This window comes from Bison bison, unplaced genomic scaffold, assembly GCF_000754665.1.
Source record: "Bison bison bison isolate TAMUID 2011002044 unplaced genomic scaffold, Bison_UMD1.0 scf7180017864240, whole genome shotgun sequence".
NCBI classification, from domain to species: domain Eukaryota; kingdom Metazoa; phylum Chordata; class Mammalia; order Artiodactyla; family Bovidae; genus Bison; species Bison bison.
In genome coordinates, this window is record NW_011494812.1 from 888,908 (window position 1) to 908,234 (window position 19,327).

General features: G+C 36.5%; 1 protein-coding gene across 1 annotated transcript in view; it reads right to left on the reverse strand.

Annotated features, from left to right (window-relative positions):
• Nucleotides 1-6,233: 6,233 nt before the first annotated feature.
• Nucleotides 6,234-19,327, reverse strand: part of SPTA1 (spectrin, alpha, erythrocytic 1) — an 86,416-nt gene continuing 73,322 nt past the window's right edge. The window contains 11 exon segments of the mRNA XM_010846842.1: nucleotides 6,234-6,699; nucleotides 7,242-7,386; nucleotides 7,887-8,033; nucleotides 8,166-8,219; nucleotides 9,058-9,245; nucleotides 10,599-10,650; nucleotides 11,161-11,178; nucleotides 12,330-12,442; nucleotides 13,246-13,542; nucleotides 15,372-15,581; nucleotides 18,396-18,472. Coding sequence (XP_010845144.1) covers nucleotides 6,574-6,699; nucleotides 7,242-7,386; nucleotides 7,887-8,033; nucleotides 8,166-8,219; nucleotides 9,058-9,245; nucleotides 10,599-10,650; nucleotides 11,161-11,178; nucleotides 12,330-12,442; nucleotides 13,246-13,542; nucleotides 15,372-15,581; nucleotides 18,396-18,472 — 1,427 coding nt within the window. The 3' untranslated portion in view covers nucleotides 6,234-6,573.

Genomic DNA, 19,327 nt, shown 5'->3' on the forward strand with positions numbered 1-19,327 from the left:
TTATACTTTTCTAAGAATGTGTCCATTTCTTCCAAGTTGTCCATTTTATTGGCATATAGTTGCTGATAGTAGTCTCTTATGATGCTTTGTATTTCTGTGTTGTCTGTTGTGATCTCTCGAATTTCATTTCTAATTTTATTGATTTGATTTTTCCCCCTTTGTTTCTTGATGAGTCTGGCTAATGGTTTGTCAATTTTATTTATCCTCTCAAAGAACCAGCTTTTGGCTTTTTGATTTTTGCTATGGTCTCTCTCTCTCTCTTTTTTTTTTTTGCATTTATTTCTGCCCTAATTTTTAAGATTGGACTCTGTGGGAGAGGGCGAGGATGGGATGATTTGGGACAATGGCATTGAAACATGTATAATATCATATGTGAAACGAATCGCCAGTCCAGGTTCGATGCATGATACCGGATGCTCGGGGATGGTTCACTGGAATGACCCAGAGAAATGGTATGGGGAGAGAGGTGGGAGGGGGGTTCAGGATGGGGAACACATGTATACCCGTGGCAGATTCATGTTGATGTATGGCAAAACCAATACAATATTGTAAAGTAATTATCCTCCAATTAAAATAAATAAATTTATATTTTTTTTAAAAATGAAAAAAAAAAAAAGAATACAGTGAGTAGCTGTCCCTTTCTTCAGGGTATCTACCCAATCAAGGGATTAAACCCAGGTCTCCTGCATTGCAGGATGATTCTGTAAAGGTGGAATGAATTCACACAGTTGTCAGGTAGGAGTTCGAATGCAGGCTTTGCCACTTACAGTGGGACCCTGGGTAAGTTACTTAATCTTTCTCAGCTTCAAAATCCTCACCTGTCAAGTGGTTGTATTAATAACTTCATACTTTTGCATTGCTGACTAAACAGGGTCATGAATATAAATTATTTAGTGCACTATCTGAGTCATATTAATAATCATCTTCCAACAAATGTTAGCTTCTATAATTATGTGCTAAGCATATTGGTACTCACTTTTAATTTAGGAGGAGGTTATTCTCAATGGAAGAACAGAGGAGGCTTCATGTCTAAGGTAGTACTTGAACTTATTCCCAAAGAGTGAGTAAATTTTGAATTCAGTAAGTGGAAATAAAGTACATATATTCCAAGAAGACAGAACAGAATAACTAAAGTCTTAGTGGCAAGGCAATATATGCCTGTTACAAAATACAGTGAGTTGTCCCAAGGGACAAAAATATCTCACAAATGATGGGTGAAGTTAGCTAGGGTTAAGACTTCTTTGTTCATGGCATTGTGAGTACCTTGCTTCAGACTTGATGTTTTGGGCAGTAAACCTTTGAGCAGAGAGTGGAGTTGAATCTGGAAAGTGATTTAAGATTAATCCAGTAACAAAAAGTGAAGTGTGACCCCATGGACTGTAGCCTACCAGGTTCCTCTGTCCATGGGATTTTCCAGGCAAGAGTACTGGAGTAGGTTGCCATTTCCTTCTCCAAGGATCTTCCTGACCCAGGGATCGAACCCGGGTCTCCTGCATTGCAGGCAGACGCTTTACCTACGAAGCCAGCAGGGAAGCTCCAATCTAGTAACAGAGAAGATGATATATCTCAGCAGGCAGAAAATGGAGGCAAGGAAATCAATAAGAAATCCATTGACATCATTCTAAAGAAAGGCAAAATGACTTTAATAAGGATAGAAGCATTGGGAACTGACAGAAATGGTAGACATAAGAGATTTTGAAAATGTAAGATTCATGTGATTCATCAATAAGTTAGAAGTGGGACAAGACTTAAGAGAGAGAGAAGAATGTGTATTAAGGGAATGTTTTGCAGATAGGAATCCATGTTGCTCTATGCTCTCAGGGAAGGAGCATATCGTCTAGTGAGAATTCAATGGAAATCAATTCTGGAAGAAATAAAGCTAGTCCAAGAGAAGAGAACAAGTTGTAGAGAAATAGAGTGAAAGGACTTGAGTAGAAAGAATTTGCATCAGAGAAGAAAAGCCATGTACTCTAAACTCCTTTTCAGTGAGTTTGGAAGTAACCTCCTCATTGCACTGAGGCTGTTTGAGCAAATTTATTTCCAAAATGTATGCAGTTCATCTAGAATAATATTCCCTAAATGCACACTCAGCAACAATGTGTAGAGATGTTCTAAAAATTGCTAAGTATTACTCAGAAGTCCAGGCTTTCCCGGTGACTCAGATGGTAAAGAATCTACCTGCAATGCAAGAGACACAGGTTTGATCCTTGGAGAGGGGAATGGCTACCCACTTCTGTATTCTTGCCTGGAGAATTCCATGGACAGAGGAGCCTGGTGGACTATAGTCCTTCGGGTTGCAAAGAGTCAGGAAAGACTGAACCACAAACACTTTCACTTTCACTCAAAGGTCCATCTACCTTCTAAATGTAGTAGTCTTAAGTATGAAAGACTATAAAAATCACCTGTGGGATCATCCAGTATACATTCCTGGGAACCATCTCCATAGATCCTGACACAATTGCCCTAGGGTGGCAGGCAGAAACAATCTACAAAACCCCTTTGGTAATTCAAATTTCCTTCCTTGATTACAAATACAGCCATATGCTTAAACAAGACCTCCTGCCAAGTACATACACACATATACACATAGCCAAGCAGAGGTCCCCTGATATGAATATGACCACATATGCCCTTTAAAAAAAAAAAAAAAACTCATGTCTTTTTAAAGAGCCAATTAATTCCGTAAGTTTCTGGAATCATTTTGCTTGAGTTTAAAGTATACTTTTGCCACTTTTTAGATGTGTGATCTAGAGGAAGTTTATTAACATTTCTGGGCCTCCATTATCAATGCCAAAATGGAATTTTAGCAGTAGCTATTTTGTAGGGCTTTTTGTGATGATTAAGATAAAATATTTAGAACAGAGTCTGCCATACATGAAACACCCAACATGACCATCTATTCTTATTTGAAGTTTCTAGGCAGCATCACTTTAGGCTGACACATTTGTTACCTAGTTTATGCTGGCAGGAGTCAGTGCCATGCATGTAATATATCATGATACAACCAGACAAGAGTAAAATGCTGTTACCTGGCACAGTGCCTGGCTGGAGAAGATAGGAAGATGGAGTTAGATCCATCTCAGAGGAGTAGGTACTGGGAAATGGGTCAGGCTCTAGGGAAAAAGAATCAGATGACTTCCAGAAAAATTTTGGCATCAGGGAGGCCCATAAAATGTTAAGGAGAAAATTCAGTTAGGACTGAATTTTGGGGACCCAACCAAGTGGTAGTAATCATGAAAGAAAAATCAAGAGTGTAGGCTGTATCTCAGAGGCAGTCTTCACTCTATAAATTATAAAGAAGAGAATTACCGAAAGTAGAGCAGGGATTCTAGCTTAAAATAAGTAAACAGAAGATCTAGAAATGATGACTATGTAATATGTGGAGCTTAACCCTGAGATTAAGAGGGAAATTTGATACAAGTTCTTTTTTTCTTTTTTTATATTTTATTTTATTTTTTAACTTTACAATATTGTATTGGTTTTGCCATATATCAAAATGAGTCCGCCACAGGTATACATGTGTTCCCCATTCTGAACCCTCCTCCCTCCTCCCTCCCCATACCATCCCTCTGGGTCGTCCCAGTGCACCAGCCCCAAGCATCCAGTATCATGCATCGAACCTGGACTGATACAAGTTCTAATTGTTGTAATATTATAAGTTGAATATTTATATTCATAATTAAGTTATGTATGATAATTCCCATATTGTCATTTTTTTTGCTTTAGTGCACATGTGGTCAGAATCTGATTTCAGAAGGTGCTGTGTGTAACTCTAACAGTACCATCTTTTTAAGGCATTTTTTATTGATTCTTTAGATAAATGCTATCTTTTTTAGCCTCTATATTATTGCAAAATGTCAGCTGGATGAAGCACAAGCTGGAATCCAGATTGCCAGGAGAAATATCAATAACCTCAGATATGCAGGTGACACCACCCTTATGGCAGAAAGTGAAGAGGAACTAAAGAGCGTTTTGATGAAAGTGAAAGACGAGAGTAAAAAAAGCTGGCTTAAAACTCAGCATTCAAAAAACTAAGATCATGGCAACTGGTTCCATCACTTCATGGTGAATACATGGGGAAACAGTGGAAACTATGGCAGACTTTATTTTCTTGGCTCTCAAATCACTTCAGATGGTGACTGAAGCCATGAAATTAAAAGATGTTTGCTCCTTGGAAGAAACGCTATGACCACCTAGAGAGCATATTAAAAAGCAGAAACATTACTTTGGTAACTAAGGTCCATTTAGTCAAAGCTATGGTTTTTTTTCCAGTAGTCATGTATGGATATGGCCCTCAGTGGGCCAAAGAATTGAAGTTTTTAAACTCTGGTGTTGGAGAAGACCTTGAGAGTCCCTTGGACTCCAAGGAGATCAAGCCAGTCGGTCCTAAAGGAAATCAATCCTGAATATTCATTGGAATGACTGATGCTGAAGATGAAACTTCAATACTTTGGCCACCTGATGAGAAGAACTGAATCATTGGAAAAGACCCTGATGCTAGGAAATATTGAAGGCAGGTGGAAAAGGGGATGACAGAGGATGAGATGGTTGGATGGCATCACTGACTCAATGGACACGAATTTGAACAAATTCCAGGTGTTGGTGATGGACAGGGAAACCTGGCATGCTACAGTCCATGTGGTCACAAAAATTTGGACACACAAAAAAAGTTTGGTCACAAGAAGTTGAGCACCTGAACTAACTTTTGTTGATTCTTTAGATAAATACTATCTTCTTTAGCCTCTATATTATTAATCTCCTTTTCTGAGATGTTACTAATGATCCTTTGCCTTTAAAGACTCATCATATGCCTAACAAACTGATTTAGGACTTCCAGATTTTTGGCAGGGATCAAGGGGAGAATGGAACCATATTCACATTTGCCTTTGATTATTACAAACAAGCACTTTTTTTAGATTTTCCAGGCTCAATAAGTGTGATATTAAATGATACTAATTTTTGATGACATAACAGGCTATGAATTTTTCCAACTATAATGATATTTTTCAGTTCATAATTTGGTAACACAATTTAGACATTTATGAAAAAATTTTGAAATATGTTTTATTATTTTTCATAATATGTAATTGTTTAAGCAAAAATCAGTAAAACAAACAAACAAGCAAACAAAAACCTATACATTATTAGCAGCAAAGATAGCTTTTTAGTTTTAACTAAAATTTCTTTAAATGGCTCCTGTGACAGGATTTATCCCTTAGCAAGGACTAATATCTGTGCAAAGAATGAGACTGAGACTTGAAATGGTAATCAAGTGACCATATACATGGACTGGAAGGCAGAAACTGTACAGGATACACAAACGGCTAGGCTGTTTCATTTCATGCTGATCAAAGAAATAAGTCTACTCACAAGCAAATGGCACAATGCATTTTTATAAGTCAGGACAGAATGTCAGCATTCAAACCAGTTCAGATCAAACCTGGGCTGAAAATTATTTGGAAATAGCACCACCTCTTGTGTATTTTTCCTTAATTTTATTACAAAGAAAAATTTGACTAACTCTTACACTAATAGATAAAAGTAAATGAAAACAAATATTCCTTTTTAAAAATATTTGGCCGCATTGGGTCTTAGTTTTGGCATGTGGGATTTTTGTTGCATCGTGTAGTATGCTTCATTGTGGCATTCCAGCTCTCTAGCTATGGTGCAGGCTTCGTTACTCCAACACATGTGGGATTCTAGTTCCCCTACCAGAGATGAACCCACATCCCCTGCATTGTGAGAAGGATTCTTAACCACTGAACTACCAAAGAAGTCCCAAAGATTCTTTTTTATCACGTTAAAATTTTGGAGAAAATTCAGGGACATAGAGGACAAAAGGAAGATCTTCTATGCTCCTATTTGGCTGTTCCAAGAGTAATAACATTCACCTTAATAGGGAAGTATGAAAAACAGACAGATTCAGAAGAAAATGGGTGCTATGCTGGTCTTCCCTGTATGGTTCCATTTTATAGATGAAAATATCAGGGTTTCCCAGAATATCAAATATCTCCATTTTCAAACGCAAGAATTTAATCAAATTTCAAGCTCAAGAAACACTTTGTAAATTATCTTGAATCTTATGTATCTACTTTACCAAGGCCCTAATTTACAGTATATTTTGCTGCCTATATTTAGATGATAGTACAATTCTCAGAAATGTAGAAACTTAACTGAATCAGGAACATTTTATTTCACATTGTCCTCTCAAAAGTAAGAACTGCAAAAAAAATGCTTTAAAAAAAAAGGAAATACTTTATTCTATAATCAGAACAAAATAAAGTAATATTACATAGAACCCAACAAATGAAAAATAGAAACTTTGTTTAACACCCTTCAGCAGTGATAGTTGCATATAAAATAAACCCATGGCCTCCTCTCCTCTGATGTCATTAATGCCTTTATCTCTCAAGCTCGAGATTTCTTTTTTCAGGTCCTACAATAAATGTAACACACACACACACATACACACACACACACAACTGTCTTCCCATCTTCCATATCTGCCTATTTCCTTCATCCCCCAATACTTCCCACAACATCAAGGTTCTCTGACCCAGAAAAAGCTGTCTTTTATTTGCCAAAGTAAGAATTGATGAAGCCAACGTAATCATAGCCAGCAGGTTGGCTTCGGCCCCGGGGATCCACATATTGCTGCATACGTGAGGCACAGAATGACACTTGTTCTGGGGTTAGGGCCTGAAACATTAAAAGAAAAAAAAAAATTATCGTGACAGAAATTCAGAATAGCTGGTTCCTTTGGGCTTCTAATATGCCCTAAACTCAGGAAGTAGAGAGGTTTGGGCAAAAGCAGTTGGTCCCAGGCCTATCACGTGCTTTTCTTATAGAAAGAAATCTGTAATTTCTAATGAATAAGACCAACTCATCTTTTCAACTCAGTTCTTATCCAAAGACTCCCATTTCATTCTGATTGCACTGTTTACCCCCTTCTTTAAATTTGGCTTATTAAATAAACAGAATAAAGAAATAGTCTTAAAACCAAGTAGCATGCTTGGGATTAATGATGAAATAATTAGATATTGACTATAGGTTTTTGAGTTGGGTCAAAACAACATGAGGTAGTGACCAAAGCAAATGATAACCAGTGCATGACAATATCTGAGAAAATATGGGGAAGAGGAAAGTAATTGCCTATAGTAACTAGGGAGCCAGACCTGAGATGAACAAAATCTAGATGATTATAAGAGTGCAGTGAGAGAGGATAGAAATGGGAATCTGACCTGCTTCATGTCCTCTTTGGTAATATAGGCTTTGCCCTCTGCCAGGGCTTGGAAAGAATCTTCTAGTTCATCACTGGATCTGATGTTCTCTGACTCCTTGTCAGTCAAGAAGTCGATGTACTCATCTTTTGAGATATAGCCCTTTCTGTTGGAGAAATAGATCAGTAACTGTCCCCTCTCGGGACAGAGAGGAAGACAGGTCCCTTTCTCATTCTACTCAGTGTCTCAGAGACAGAGATAAGATGAACCCTCTAAGTGCCTGTTCCATCTCAGCTCTCTAAGACAATGGGATATGACCTTTATTTGATCCCCATCCTCATACCCTTAAGCCAAATAAACAGTTTCTTAAGTTCCAGTCACTATTTCCACATGAGTAATTCAGCCTGACTCCCTAAGTAGAATTTGGGAATTTTCCACTAGCACCATCTCTAGGTATCTCAAGCTCTTCAAACTGAGCTGAAGGCCTCTATTTCTAGTATTCTAAAAGGGTACCAAAAGCTGCCCAATTCATTTATGGTAGTCTTTATCTTCCTGCTCTCAAGATGAATTAATTTTATATTTTATGGATCATTTTACTTTCTGCATTTGCCCCCCTCCCCCAAGACCTATTCCCTGCTGTGCTCTGGGCTTTGGTCTTCCTCCTACCTTTCTGGATCAACAGCATCCAGGAATTTCTCAAACTTGGGCTCAGGTTCACCCTCTTCCACCATGGGCAAGTAGTAATTGAGCCCTCTCAGGCAGGACCGGAAATCTTTGTGACTCAAGCGACCTGTCAAATTCTCATCAAAGTGCCTAAAGAACAAAAAATATTTAATCAGGTTCACCAAGAATCAGATCAAACCACACCAAGGGATAAAAAAATAGTTAATTTGGAACTTCATTCTGAATTGCATGCAAAACAATCAGCTATGAAGCTATACGCACCTAAAGGTTGTTTCAAACTCTTGTCGTGTCTCTTCACTGAGACCAGTGATGTCTCTGAAAGAAAAAAAATTAACCCATGAAATAAAACAGAAATATAAATAGACATGCCATAATAGTAATAGAGGAATTTTAGTGACTATTAGGCTAGTCAAGTCACCTAGTTCAGGGACTGGCAAACTATGGTCCATGGGCCAGGTCCAGGAGATCACTCACTTTTGTACAGTCAATGAACTGAGAATAGTTTTTACATGATTGAAAATAATAAAAAAAAAGAATATTTCCTTAAACTTTAAAAATTGTGAAAAATTCAAATCCTAGCATCCATAAATAAAATTTCCCTGGAATATGTTTATGCTTATTCATTTATTAATTATCAATATCTGTTTTCACAACAGCAGAACTGAGTAACAGCACAGCAGTTAAAACAAAGGCTAAATGGCTCACAAATTCTACAATATTATCAGGATCTTTACAGAAAAACTTTGTCTAAATAACTAATGCTGCCAAAATATTTTATTTAGAAAAAAAATTATCTTCTGCTCTATACTTTGAATATTTCTTTCACTCCAGACATTTTAATGGGAATTTTACAAAAGGGAATGCTCTCTGAAGAGGTCATATAAGATGATGCATAGACTCTGAGAAATGGATGGTAAGTAGACCCAGGAGTATGATAGTACTGTCTTGCAGTTTATAGTGGACTCATATTTTTTTTTTTTTAAGTCATTCTCTGGGTCAGCAAAGAGAAAAAACTGGTTCTGGAGTTAATAAGTGCACTATCAGTTTAGCAGCCATTGTATCCAGTACCCCCAAAGTTTAGTCTTGGGACTAAGTTTCTAATACCTAACACCACCCATATCCTTGCCCAGCCTTAACCACAAGTTCTCAATACCTGGCTTGGATTTGTTCTTCTAGACTGTGTTGCCTTCGCATCCCAAGCTGGTAGAGCTGGTCCCACTGTTGAGCCAGCCCGATGGTGCTGTATTTAAGGTCCAGGACCAGAGCCTCTTCTAAGCTTTCTCCCAGGTCCTCAATCTTGGTCAGTTGATGCTTCTTTGCCTGGATTTCCTTTTGCTTCCTCTGGAAAAAGACAAAGAAGAGAAGCAGTTATCTGGGGTACCAGGTCCAAATCTAGGAATAATATGGAAGGTAAGAAGCTGATAAGTTTAGATTTCCCTTCATTGCTCCTTTTCAATTATCTTCAGGAAATTTCCTGTCCTTTGTAAAAATTGAACTACTCAGGAAAACCATCTCAATTCCCAATGGTGGGAAGTTTAAGTGATATGACCTCTGTCATTCTGGTAATCTGTAATATATAAATCTAAGGGTTAGCAGTCATACACTGTAAATAGAGAAGGGTAGGACTTCTAGGATCCATGCATCGTCAGCTCTCAATGATCTGCATCATGAATGATTTGCATTATTGATTGTAGTTGATTTCTGAGGCCCACTTAAACTTCCCAGTGTTCACACATCAGTCTCCTTCACTGGCTTGGACAGACTTCTACAAGATGCTTCGGTCAGGCACATTAAATGCCAAATATCAGCATTTAGGTCATGCTTTGTCAACAGGGAAATATCTTTCCCTAAAGAAAGTGAAAAGTGAAATAGCTCAGTTGTGTCCAACTCTTTGTGACCCCATGGACAGTAGCCTACCAGGCTCCTTCATCCATGGGATTTTCCAGGCAAGAATACTGGAGTGGGTTGCAATTTCCTTCTCCAGGAGATCTTCCCAACCCAAGGATTGAACCCGGGTCTCCTGCATTGTAGGCAGACACTTTATTGTCTGAGCCACAAGGGAAATCCTAAAGAAGGGAGAAGTAAATTAGTCATGATGATGGGGGTAGGTGTGAAAGGTGTGAAAATATATTAGATATTACAGTGGTTTGTGGGTCTCCAAAAATCAATCCTACCTGACAACATCTTTTTTAGCATTAAGTTCTCTCCTTGGGGATAAATTAGATTTAATTAATTACATATTTTTTCTGGTGGGGAAGCAATAATAAAGATAAGGTGAAAGTCAAAAATACTGTTCTAGCCACTTCTTCACCCAATTGTTAAGAGACAATTTATATTCAATTTTATTTTCTTACCACATCAAATAACATAAATGTGTCAATGTTACAAGTTGTATGCGCTTTTGTATTTGTTCCCTTACTTAATAATTATAGTAAATCTATAATGTAGATGTTATTGACTCCATTGTGTAGATACAGAAATTAAAGTTGAGATTTAAGCAAACTGACATCCATGTCCATGAAGTGGTGGCCAAAGGTTAGAATGCAAATTGTTGGCAAGATTGACAGCAGAGCCTTAGGCTTTTGACTTTTAGGCCAGGGATTTACCTAAAGGAATCACCAGTTTCCTTTGAGTAGTTCTTGAACTCCTGTAAATTCCAGCAATATTTAGAACTAATGAATAAACATTACTTACTTTATTTGCTTCCAGCTGGGATTCTAGTGTTCCTGTTTCTTTCAGCAAAGATCTAGTTAAGAACCAGAGGAAAACATTACTTATAATATCAGAAGTCAGTATGTTACACAAATAGACCAACGCAGATCTCCTACACTTCTATAAGTTCTTCCAAGTTATATGGCCTTTCTGAAATGAATATCACAATGCCAATTTTTCATGAAATCAGATCCTCTCTGTTGAGTTGGTAACCTTGCTGGACAGATGAAAAGCAAAGTAAGGTTCCTCTATGCTTACAAGAGAGCTTCCATACTCTCCTAGTTCTTATTTTCAAATATACCCTTAACCTAATGTAAGCAAGACTCTTACATTACTCTTACTCTTACATTACTCTTAGTGGGTGATAGGGCCAGAATAATATACATGCTTCTCCTTAGCCCACGTTTTATTTAAGGGCCTTCTTACCCCACATATATTTTATCAGATTTGCAGTGGGATGAAGATACTTTAATACTAAGGCCTCCTTAATTAATTCTTTCAGAGTGATACAAAAAAAACAAACAGGATAACATAAAATACTGACCCATCCAGAAAATAGTCCCTGGATATGGAGGTCCAGAACAGGAATCAGGAGAGAGAAAAGGAAAATCACGTTAACAAGGATTATTTCAATAATCTTCTTTCTTCAGATATGTGATACATTCTAAATTCTTTGTACCTGAAGGATGAATCTTTCAACCCACTGTCCTCAAAGTGTCCCCCATACTGAGAAACCCAGAGCCTTCTGTGCAGCTCATTGCTTTAGGATGAAGAGCTCAGGGGTCAGGCCCAGCTCAGTATCACGCCCCTGCTGCCAGAGATGAGAGACCAAAGCCAGAGGGAGAGGAGGGTGAGCTGTGTGTCCTTTGTCTTCAGTCAGATGTTTTTTTTTTAAGCCATGATACAGGATTTCTTTCTGTTCCTTCTTTGATTTATCCTTGTCAGTGAGCTCATAGGAACAGAAGCATGAATTGTCTAAACTGACACTTTAAACTGTCAAAACTCCACAATTCTGATACACCTGCTGAATACAGTCTACCAAGTTTGACCACTTTTTCATTTATTATACACTTCAAGTCTCCTCTTTTCCAGGTCATTTGCCCCAGAAGATATAACAAATGTTATTTTTATGTATAGAGCATTTTGCATTTAATAAAAGCAATTAGCATATATTATCTCACTTGATTCTCATGACAGTTTTAGTAGTCAAGCAATATAATAGTTTCCTATGAAGTATTCACAGTATACTCTGTTTGTACCAATAAATACATATGTGACCTTTAACAAGTCAATTTATCTACTGAACTTCTTTCCACATTTAGAAACAGAAGCAATAACATCAGTGCTGTACACTCTTCAAGGTTATTCTGAAAGTTAAGTGATATAATGGATTATAAAATTACAGTGTAAAGTACAAAGGGGAAGGCAAATGTAAGTGAATGTTATTGTTTTGGGGCTGTAATTATAGGCAAGAGGAAAAAAAGTGAGACTTTCAAATAGTGAATAAAGAATGGGCAATGAGATGAAATTCTCATTTCTCAATTTTGCAGTGACTGATTTAGAATACAGTCAATTTCAGATACGAAGCACAGGCAGGATATGTAGGACAGCATAAGTACTGTAAGAATTATCCTCTTCCCTCAGCTATATATTCCATCCCCAGAGTGGAATGTGCGGCATAAGGATCGTGAGTTTGGGGGTATCACAGCAAACCTTGTCTCCAAGATCCAATTAAGGAAGGCACTGGCATTCTGTTCAAATTCCTGGCACATCTCAAAGTTCTTGATCTGTCTTGCCTCTTCCGTTTCCAACTCCTGCTCTCTTTCCTAAAACCCCAAATCACAGATAGTAGTGTGCACATTGAAGACTTTTTCTTGCAATAAAATAACTGGTTCCTAGGCTCATCTGCACATCTCCCCTCTTCCAGATTTCACCTGCCTTCCAATGGCATTGCTTGTGTGCTCAAATTTATTCCAGTCTACCTCTTCTCATCTCAGAAATATGAAAGAAGCTTATCCAACTTTTCAGAAGTACTTGCAGGTGTTACCAAGCCCAGTAAAAAACAAACTAGTAATAAAGGCAAGTCTTTCCTCATCTCAGTATTTTTCCAGTTGAAATTTCATTTACATGAAAAGATAATAAGAGTTTCCATCTAAAATTGGTAAGTTTATAGTGAAATTTTTCTTTGCAAACTTGTATTTTCCATAGCTTCAGTAATGAGCATTACTATAGACAGACAAAATTACACACGAGCACATTTAAAAGGCACTTTTGGAAGTTTGTGTAAAATAGAAAATGCTTTTGAGCATATAGACTGCAGAGATATATACAAACCTCATGAATTTTTCATAACACATTTTTAGAGCCATCTTCTGGAGCTTATGTTTGCTTCTCTGAATCACCGATCAACACTCAGACACTTGAGACTGTCTAAACTATAGGGCATAGGGCTCTGCCTATCATGAACGTATTTCCAACTTTTTTCTTAGATTGACTCAGTTCATGACTGCTGTCGCAATATAATTATTAACAGTGTTCCTTTCTCTCTCAAAGTCCCCAAATCCAGAAAGTAAATCAAATGATCATGTTCACTATGGCTAAAGGAAGTATCTTCTCTGCCCCAAACTACCTTGATGGTATCCAATAGGTGTTTCCAGACTCTCTCTAGCACCTCCACTGTTAACCAGGTATAGGGGCTGGAGGGCACATTTAAGGCCTTAATCTGCTGGTCTAGCTCTCGCAAATCATTGAAGTCTCCTCGGGCCTTTGTCAAGGAGGCCAAGAAGGCCTCATGGTTCTTCTGCAGCTGCCGGATTGCATCCAGGGAGACACAGCGCACAGGCTCTGACAGGTCCTCCTCGGCCTTCTCACACCAATTGTTGAAAGCTGAGGCCTTGTGTGCAAATTCCATGAATAGAACCTCAGTCTATAAAGAAAAAAAGACAATTCCATCTTTTCCAATAAAGTTCATCAGCAGAAAAGAAAACAGGATAAAAAAATGACTGTCTTCAAATATTTTCTGTACCAATACTCTAAGAGGACAGAACTAAGACCAATGGAGACTATGCAATCAGATGGGTGGACATGTGAGTTCAAGGTACAAGCCCTGATCCAAGCATTTTCTCTTTTCTTCCAACACTTACAAATGAAGTTGGGTAACTTCTAGGATTATTTTAGCCGTAAGATTCCCAAAGTGACAAAGGTAGTTTTCAATGATAAGATTCCATGATTTCTTGTTCTGATGTCTGTGTTCCATGAATTTTTAGTATAATATGCATGAATTAAGTTTAAGTGAATGAATGGATGGATGATTAGATTAAAAAAATCATTTGTGGGACAGGCATTTCTTCTTTCTCTTCTGTGATCTGCAGCCCTCACTGCTTTGATGTTTATTTGTGTATACTGAGTTGTCTTCCTACCTTCCTCTAAACCTTGTTCGGAGCTCATCTCATGCCTAAATTCCCTGCTTAAATCCATTTCTTACCCTCTAACTTATATCTTTAGCCATGCAATACTCTCTGGAGTATTCTGAATGACTGTGAATTTCTAAATAAGAGAAATAGTATGGATTTTTCCAAACAGAAGGTAATACAAAGTTATAGATTTAAAACACATCATATATTTTGTGTCAGCAGATTGTACTTTCAAAGAGATTTTGTTACACAGATATGAGAATCAGTTTTCATCTCAAAATGGGTTAAGATGAAAAAAACTGACCCAAATGGAAGGCAGATTGCAAAGGTATTGTATACCATTATGTTGTCGCTGTATTCATTTCAGCAATCTACACACCAAAATAGACCAACACAGAAAAAACTATTACTGCCCCTACCCTGGAAGGACATGGAAACCTATAAATAATGTCATACATTTTCATAATATTATGTATCAACTGAATATTTTACAGAGATTTTATAATCACAAAATAAGATAATATGTGGTTGTCCATTAATTGCTTTAATTTTGCACTGAAGATTAGTTTCTGTAGGTTATATGTCCCTTATCACAGTTAAAATTAAGAGTCTTACTTTTATTTGTGTGTTTCCTGATTCCTTTAATTCTCTACTTTAACTTGTCATCAGGTACAATATCTTATGGTCTAGAAGTATTCAGTATTTTCACTAACCATCTTGACTTCCTTTTACTATTAATAATTTTATCATCAATATCCAATATCTTAGCAGTCACCAAAAGAAAGAACATTTTAATAACTATATCCATACAGAACATAGTGGTTTATATTGCATTTTCAGGTCCATTATCTTTTTTGATAGTAATCAAGATCCATCAAGATATGATGGTGATATAGATCCATCAAGATTTCTAAATAGAGAAATCAAGATTCAGAGATGTTAAGCAACATATAGAAGGTCCCCCAGCTAGGAAAGATGAGAACACAAATTTTACTTGTCTAATATTCCTTTTATTTGAGTTAGAAAAAGCACAAGAGCAATCTTGACTCCTATATGCCAGTATTAGTTCTGCCTTGAATTAAGATCCTTGTCTCACCTACTTGTTTCCAATATGTGTCTGACTTCCATCATAAGTCAGCTGATCAATTAGTCCAAAAAAAAAAAGAAAAACTTATCAAGCTAAAAATGAATTGCTTCATGTTTATAAGAATGTCTTCCTGATTCTTTGCAATATACTCACTTAATTGTCTATAGTATTCAAACATGGTTTCCAGTATCTGTTTCTGGATATAGATATTCAAGGTCAGATGATGGTGCATCATTTTTTTTTTTTTTTTTTTACCTCCAGTAGGGGCCGTCGTTTCTCTAGCAATTCCTGTCTATGGACTTCAGAGGCTTCCAGCAGCTGTTCCCAGCGCCTCAGCAAGGCAGCATGGCGCTCCTCAATGGCTTTTGTCTGGCTGTGCTCAGCAGCCACAAGCTTATCCTTCAGGTCAGTTATCTCAGACAGTCTCTCTTGGTGGAAGCTCTGCAGACTGGCATGCAGTGTTTCCTGAGAAAGACACATAGAGAAGGTGTGAACAGAAAATAATGCAGATTCCAAGGGGTCACTCAGACCTGGGTTCCACCAGATTGGACTTATGCAAGAGTTTAGAGTAGTGGACAATTTTTCCAAAAAGGAAATTTGACTTAGAGACATTTGGAGTTGGAATTACGGTTAAATTCCAGTGTTTGAAAACTGGATTTTTAGATTAGGTGCAAAATTAATATTAAAGGAGATTTGGAGCATGATGTGATATTTCAAATCTTCCAAATCAAAATTAAATCCTTCTTAAGGCTCACTTTCTAAGACTCTTTTCTATCACTTATTAGATTTTGCATTCTAATTAGTATTTATAGATGTGCACTACTAGAAATTGTGAAAGTATGCAAACTAACAAAAAAACCTTTTACAGGTGACTGTGTGTGTGTACGTTTAAATGATATCAAAATCACAAAATTCAAGATGTTCCACTTCATTTTAACAGGGTGGTGTGTATTTGATCAATCCTCCCTTCGAGAACAATTTTAACCAGTGGATAAAAGCACAAAAAAATCAGCTGTTTGAAAGGGATCAGGATGCAACTCAAATAGCTATAACTTGAGGTACCAAAATTACATGGAGAAGGGAATAGTAGCAAAATAAGAGTAATACTCTGTCACTTTTTCCTTTGAAGTATAAACTGTGCAGGGTGAAGTTGCAGAAAAAGCAGCTGCTCAGAGCTTTTGATCATCACATTAGAGCTAAAAGGATGGAAACTAGAATTCTGGGAAACTGAAGCATCCACTATTTGAGGAAACCATGAAAAGGGAGCTGCAAAAAAGGAGGCTCGATAATCTCCTTGTGTGTCCAACTTAGGGCATTTACAGATTCCTGAATACAAGTTGTAGAAGTCAAGCAGAAAACAGTAGCTAAGAATCTAAAGTATAAACAATCTAAAGAATCTTGAAATCTAAGAATTTTTTGCAGTCACACAGCGTTGAGATCAGGACACATCAAGTAAGAGCAGACTTAGTGAAAGAGGTTTAGTTGAAGTCTCTAAAGGTTCTACATTTAAGAACAAACTGAAAAATGGCTAGTTTTCAGAAAAATTGAAATCATGTCTTGAATCAAGAAAAGTGGGGGTTGAATAGGGCATGAGATGGGACAGAGGTATTAAATTATAGCTTTAAATAAAAACTCATGAATTAATTACTTTAAATGTAAATGGATTCACTACTCCATGAAAATCATCAAAGTAGATAATAAATCAACACTCAACTATTCAATATTTATAAAAGACACATCTAAGACATATTGACACTCTGCACTTCTATGTTCATTGCAGCATTATTTACAATAGTCAAGATATGGAAACAAACTGCCTGTCAAAAGAACAATGGATAAAGAAGATAGGTGATATACATATATGGAATACTATTCAGTCATGGGGAAGAAGGAACCCTGCTGTTTGCAACAACTTAGATGAAACTTGAGACCATTATGCTAAGTGAAATGTCAGACAAAGAAAGACAAATACTTTATAATGTTATTTATATGTTGAATCTAAAAAAGCCAAACAGAATATATTGGAGGTGAGGGAAATAGGGAAAAATTGGTGAAAGGGCAAAAACTTTTATTTATAAGATTAACAAGTTCTGGAGACCTAAGATACAGCATGGTAATTATAGTTAATATTCCTATATTATGTACTTTAAAGTACATAAGTCTTACAAGTCTTACCTGTTCTCACCTTAAAAAAAATGATAATTATGTCACAGAATGAAAGTGATAGTTAATACTACAGTGATAATCATGTTGCAATTTATGAATGTACAAAATAAACAACAAAAACTATAAAGACATAGAAATGTTTTTAAAAGAAATGGAAATAGATGTACATTGCAAACAGTAAACAAAAAAAAATTGGTGTAGTACACTAATATGTGAAAAAAAAACTTTAAGAAGTGTTTAAAAAGATGTGTTATTAGAGAAAAACTTTGCATAATTAAAAGAATTAATTCATCAAAATGATTTCATAATTCTAAATGTCAACACAACTTTTAATCTAGCTTTAAAATATATAAAACTGAAATTTTTTAAAAAACATGAGCAACAGACTCTGATAGGCAATACAAATCATTGCAAAATCACATTCTTTTCAACTGGACAAAGTCTATTCACCAAAACAGGTCATTTGTTGGATATAAAGAAACCTCCTAAAATAACATAGAGTGTGTTTTTAAAATAAAGTTGAATAAACTAGATATAAATGTCAAAAAAAGATAATTAGAAAATCCCCAAGTGTTTAGAAATTGAACAATGCACTACAGAATAAATAATGAGTCAATTAAGAAATTATGCAAAAAAATAGCAGAATATTTTTAATTAGATGATAACAAAAATAACATGAAGTCTGTGGAATGCAGCTAAGGATTTACTTAGAGGCAAATGTATAGTCTCAAATCAATATACTAGAAAAGAAGAATGGCTAAGTATTTAACAACATCAATATCTATCTTAATTTTTTTTAATCAAGTAATCTCAAAGAAAGTTAAAAGTTACAAAGATAAAAAAGATATTAATGGAATATAGTACAAAGATAAAACAGAGAAAAATTAAATGGTCAAAAGTTGGTTCTCTAATAAAAATGAGCACTTACTGGCAAGACTGATGAAGGAAAAAGAACTACCAAATTATCTCTATCACAAAGGGGACAATTTTATAGGTCTTACAGATAATAAAACCACAACATTTGGGAATGAAATAACCCTATGTGTGAAGCTTCTGTGTGATGTGGGTCTTGGACTTCATGGGCATTTATGAACAAGGCAACCCTGCTCTTACCTGTTTTGCCAGGAGAGTGGAGAGGGCAGTGAGGTCTGCATCATTGCTATTGGTCTTCAAGCTTGTTTCTTTCTCAGCTGAAGAACAAAGGTAATTCATAAGAAGAGAAAGAGAATTTCTTTATATCAGGCTTGGCAAAGAAGAACAGCATATTTACTATTGGCCACAAGAGAGCCTCTTGACTCTCTAGGTAGATGATTCATTAGAATATGGGAGTGGGAGCCAGTAAACTATTTTTCTAGATGTATACAGGATAAACTGACTGAAACAGAGCTAGAACCAAGAGAACTTCTGGATGTTTCATTGAACAACAGAAATCTTCAGCCTAGACATAAATTATAAGTAAATCAAACACAGAGTTTATTTTCTAGAATGTTTACCATGACTCTATCTTTCTGAATATCACATGGAATTCATCAATTTCCAAAAAAAAAGATGTTCTATGGGATTATAGTACTTAGTTATTCTCTCAGCATATGTCTCTATAAGTTTGTGTGTGTGTATGGGAGTGGAGAGTGAAAAAGTTGGCCTAAAGCTCAACATTCAGAAAACGAAGATCATGGCATCCAGTCCCACCACTTCATGGGAAATAGATGGGGAAACAGTGGAAACAGTGTCAGACTTTATTTTTCTGGGCTCCAAAATCACTATAGATGGTGACTGCAGCCATGAAACTAAAAGACGCTTACTCCTTGGAAGGAAAGTTATGACCAACCTAGATAGCATATTCAAAAGCAGACACATTACTTTGCCAACAAAGGTCCATCTAGTCAAGGCTATGGTTTTTCCTGTGGTCATGTATGGATGTGAGAGTTGGACTGTGAAGAAGGCTGAGCACTGAAGAATTGATGCTTTTGAACTGTGGTGTTGGAGAAGAGTCTTGAGAGTCCCTTGGACTGCAAGGAGATCCAACCAGTCCATCCTAAAGGAGT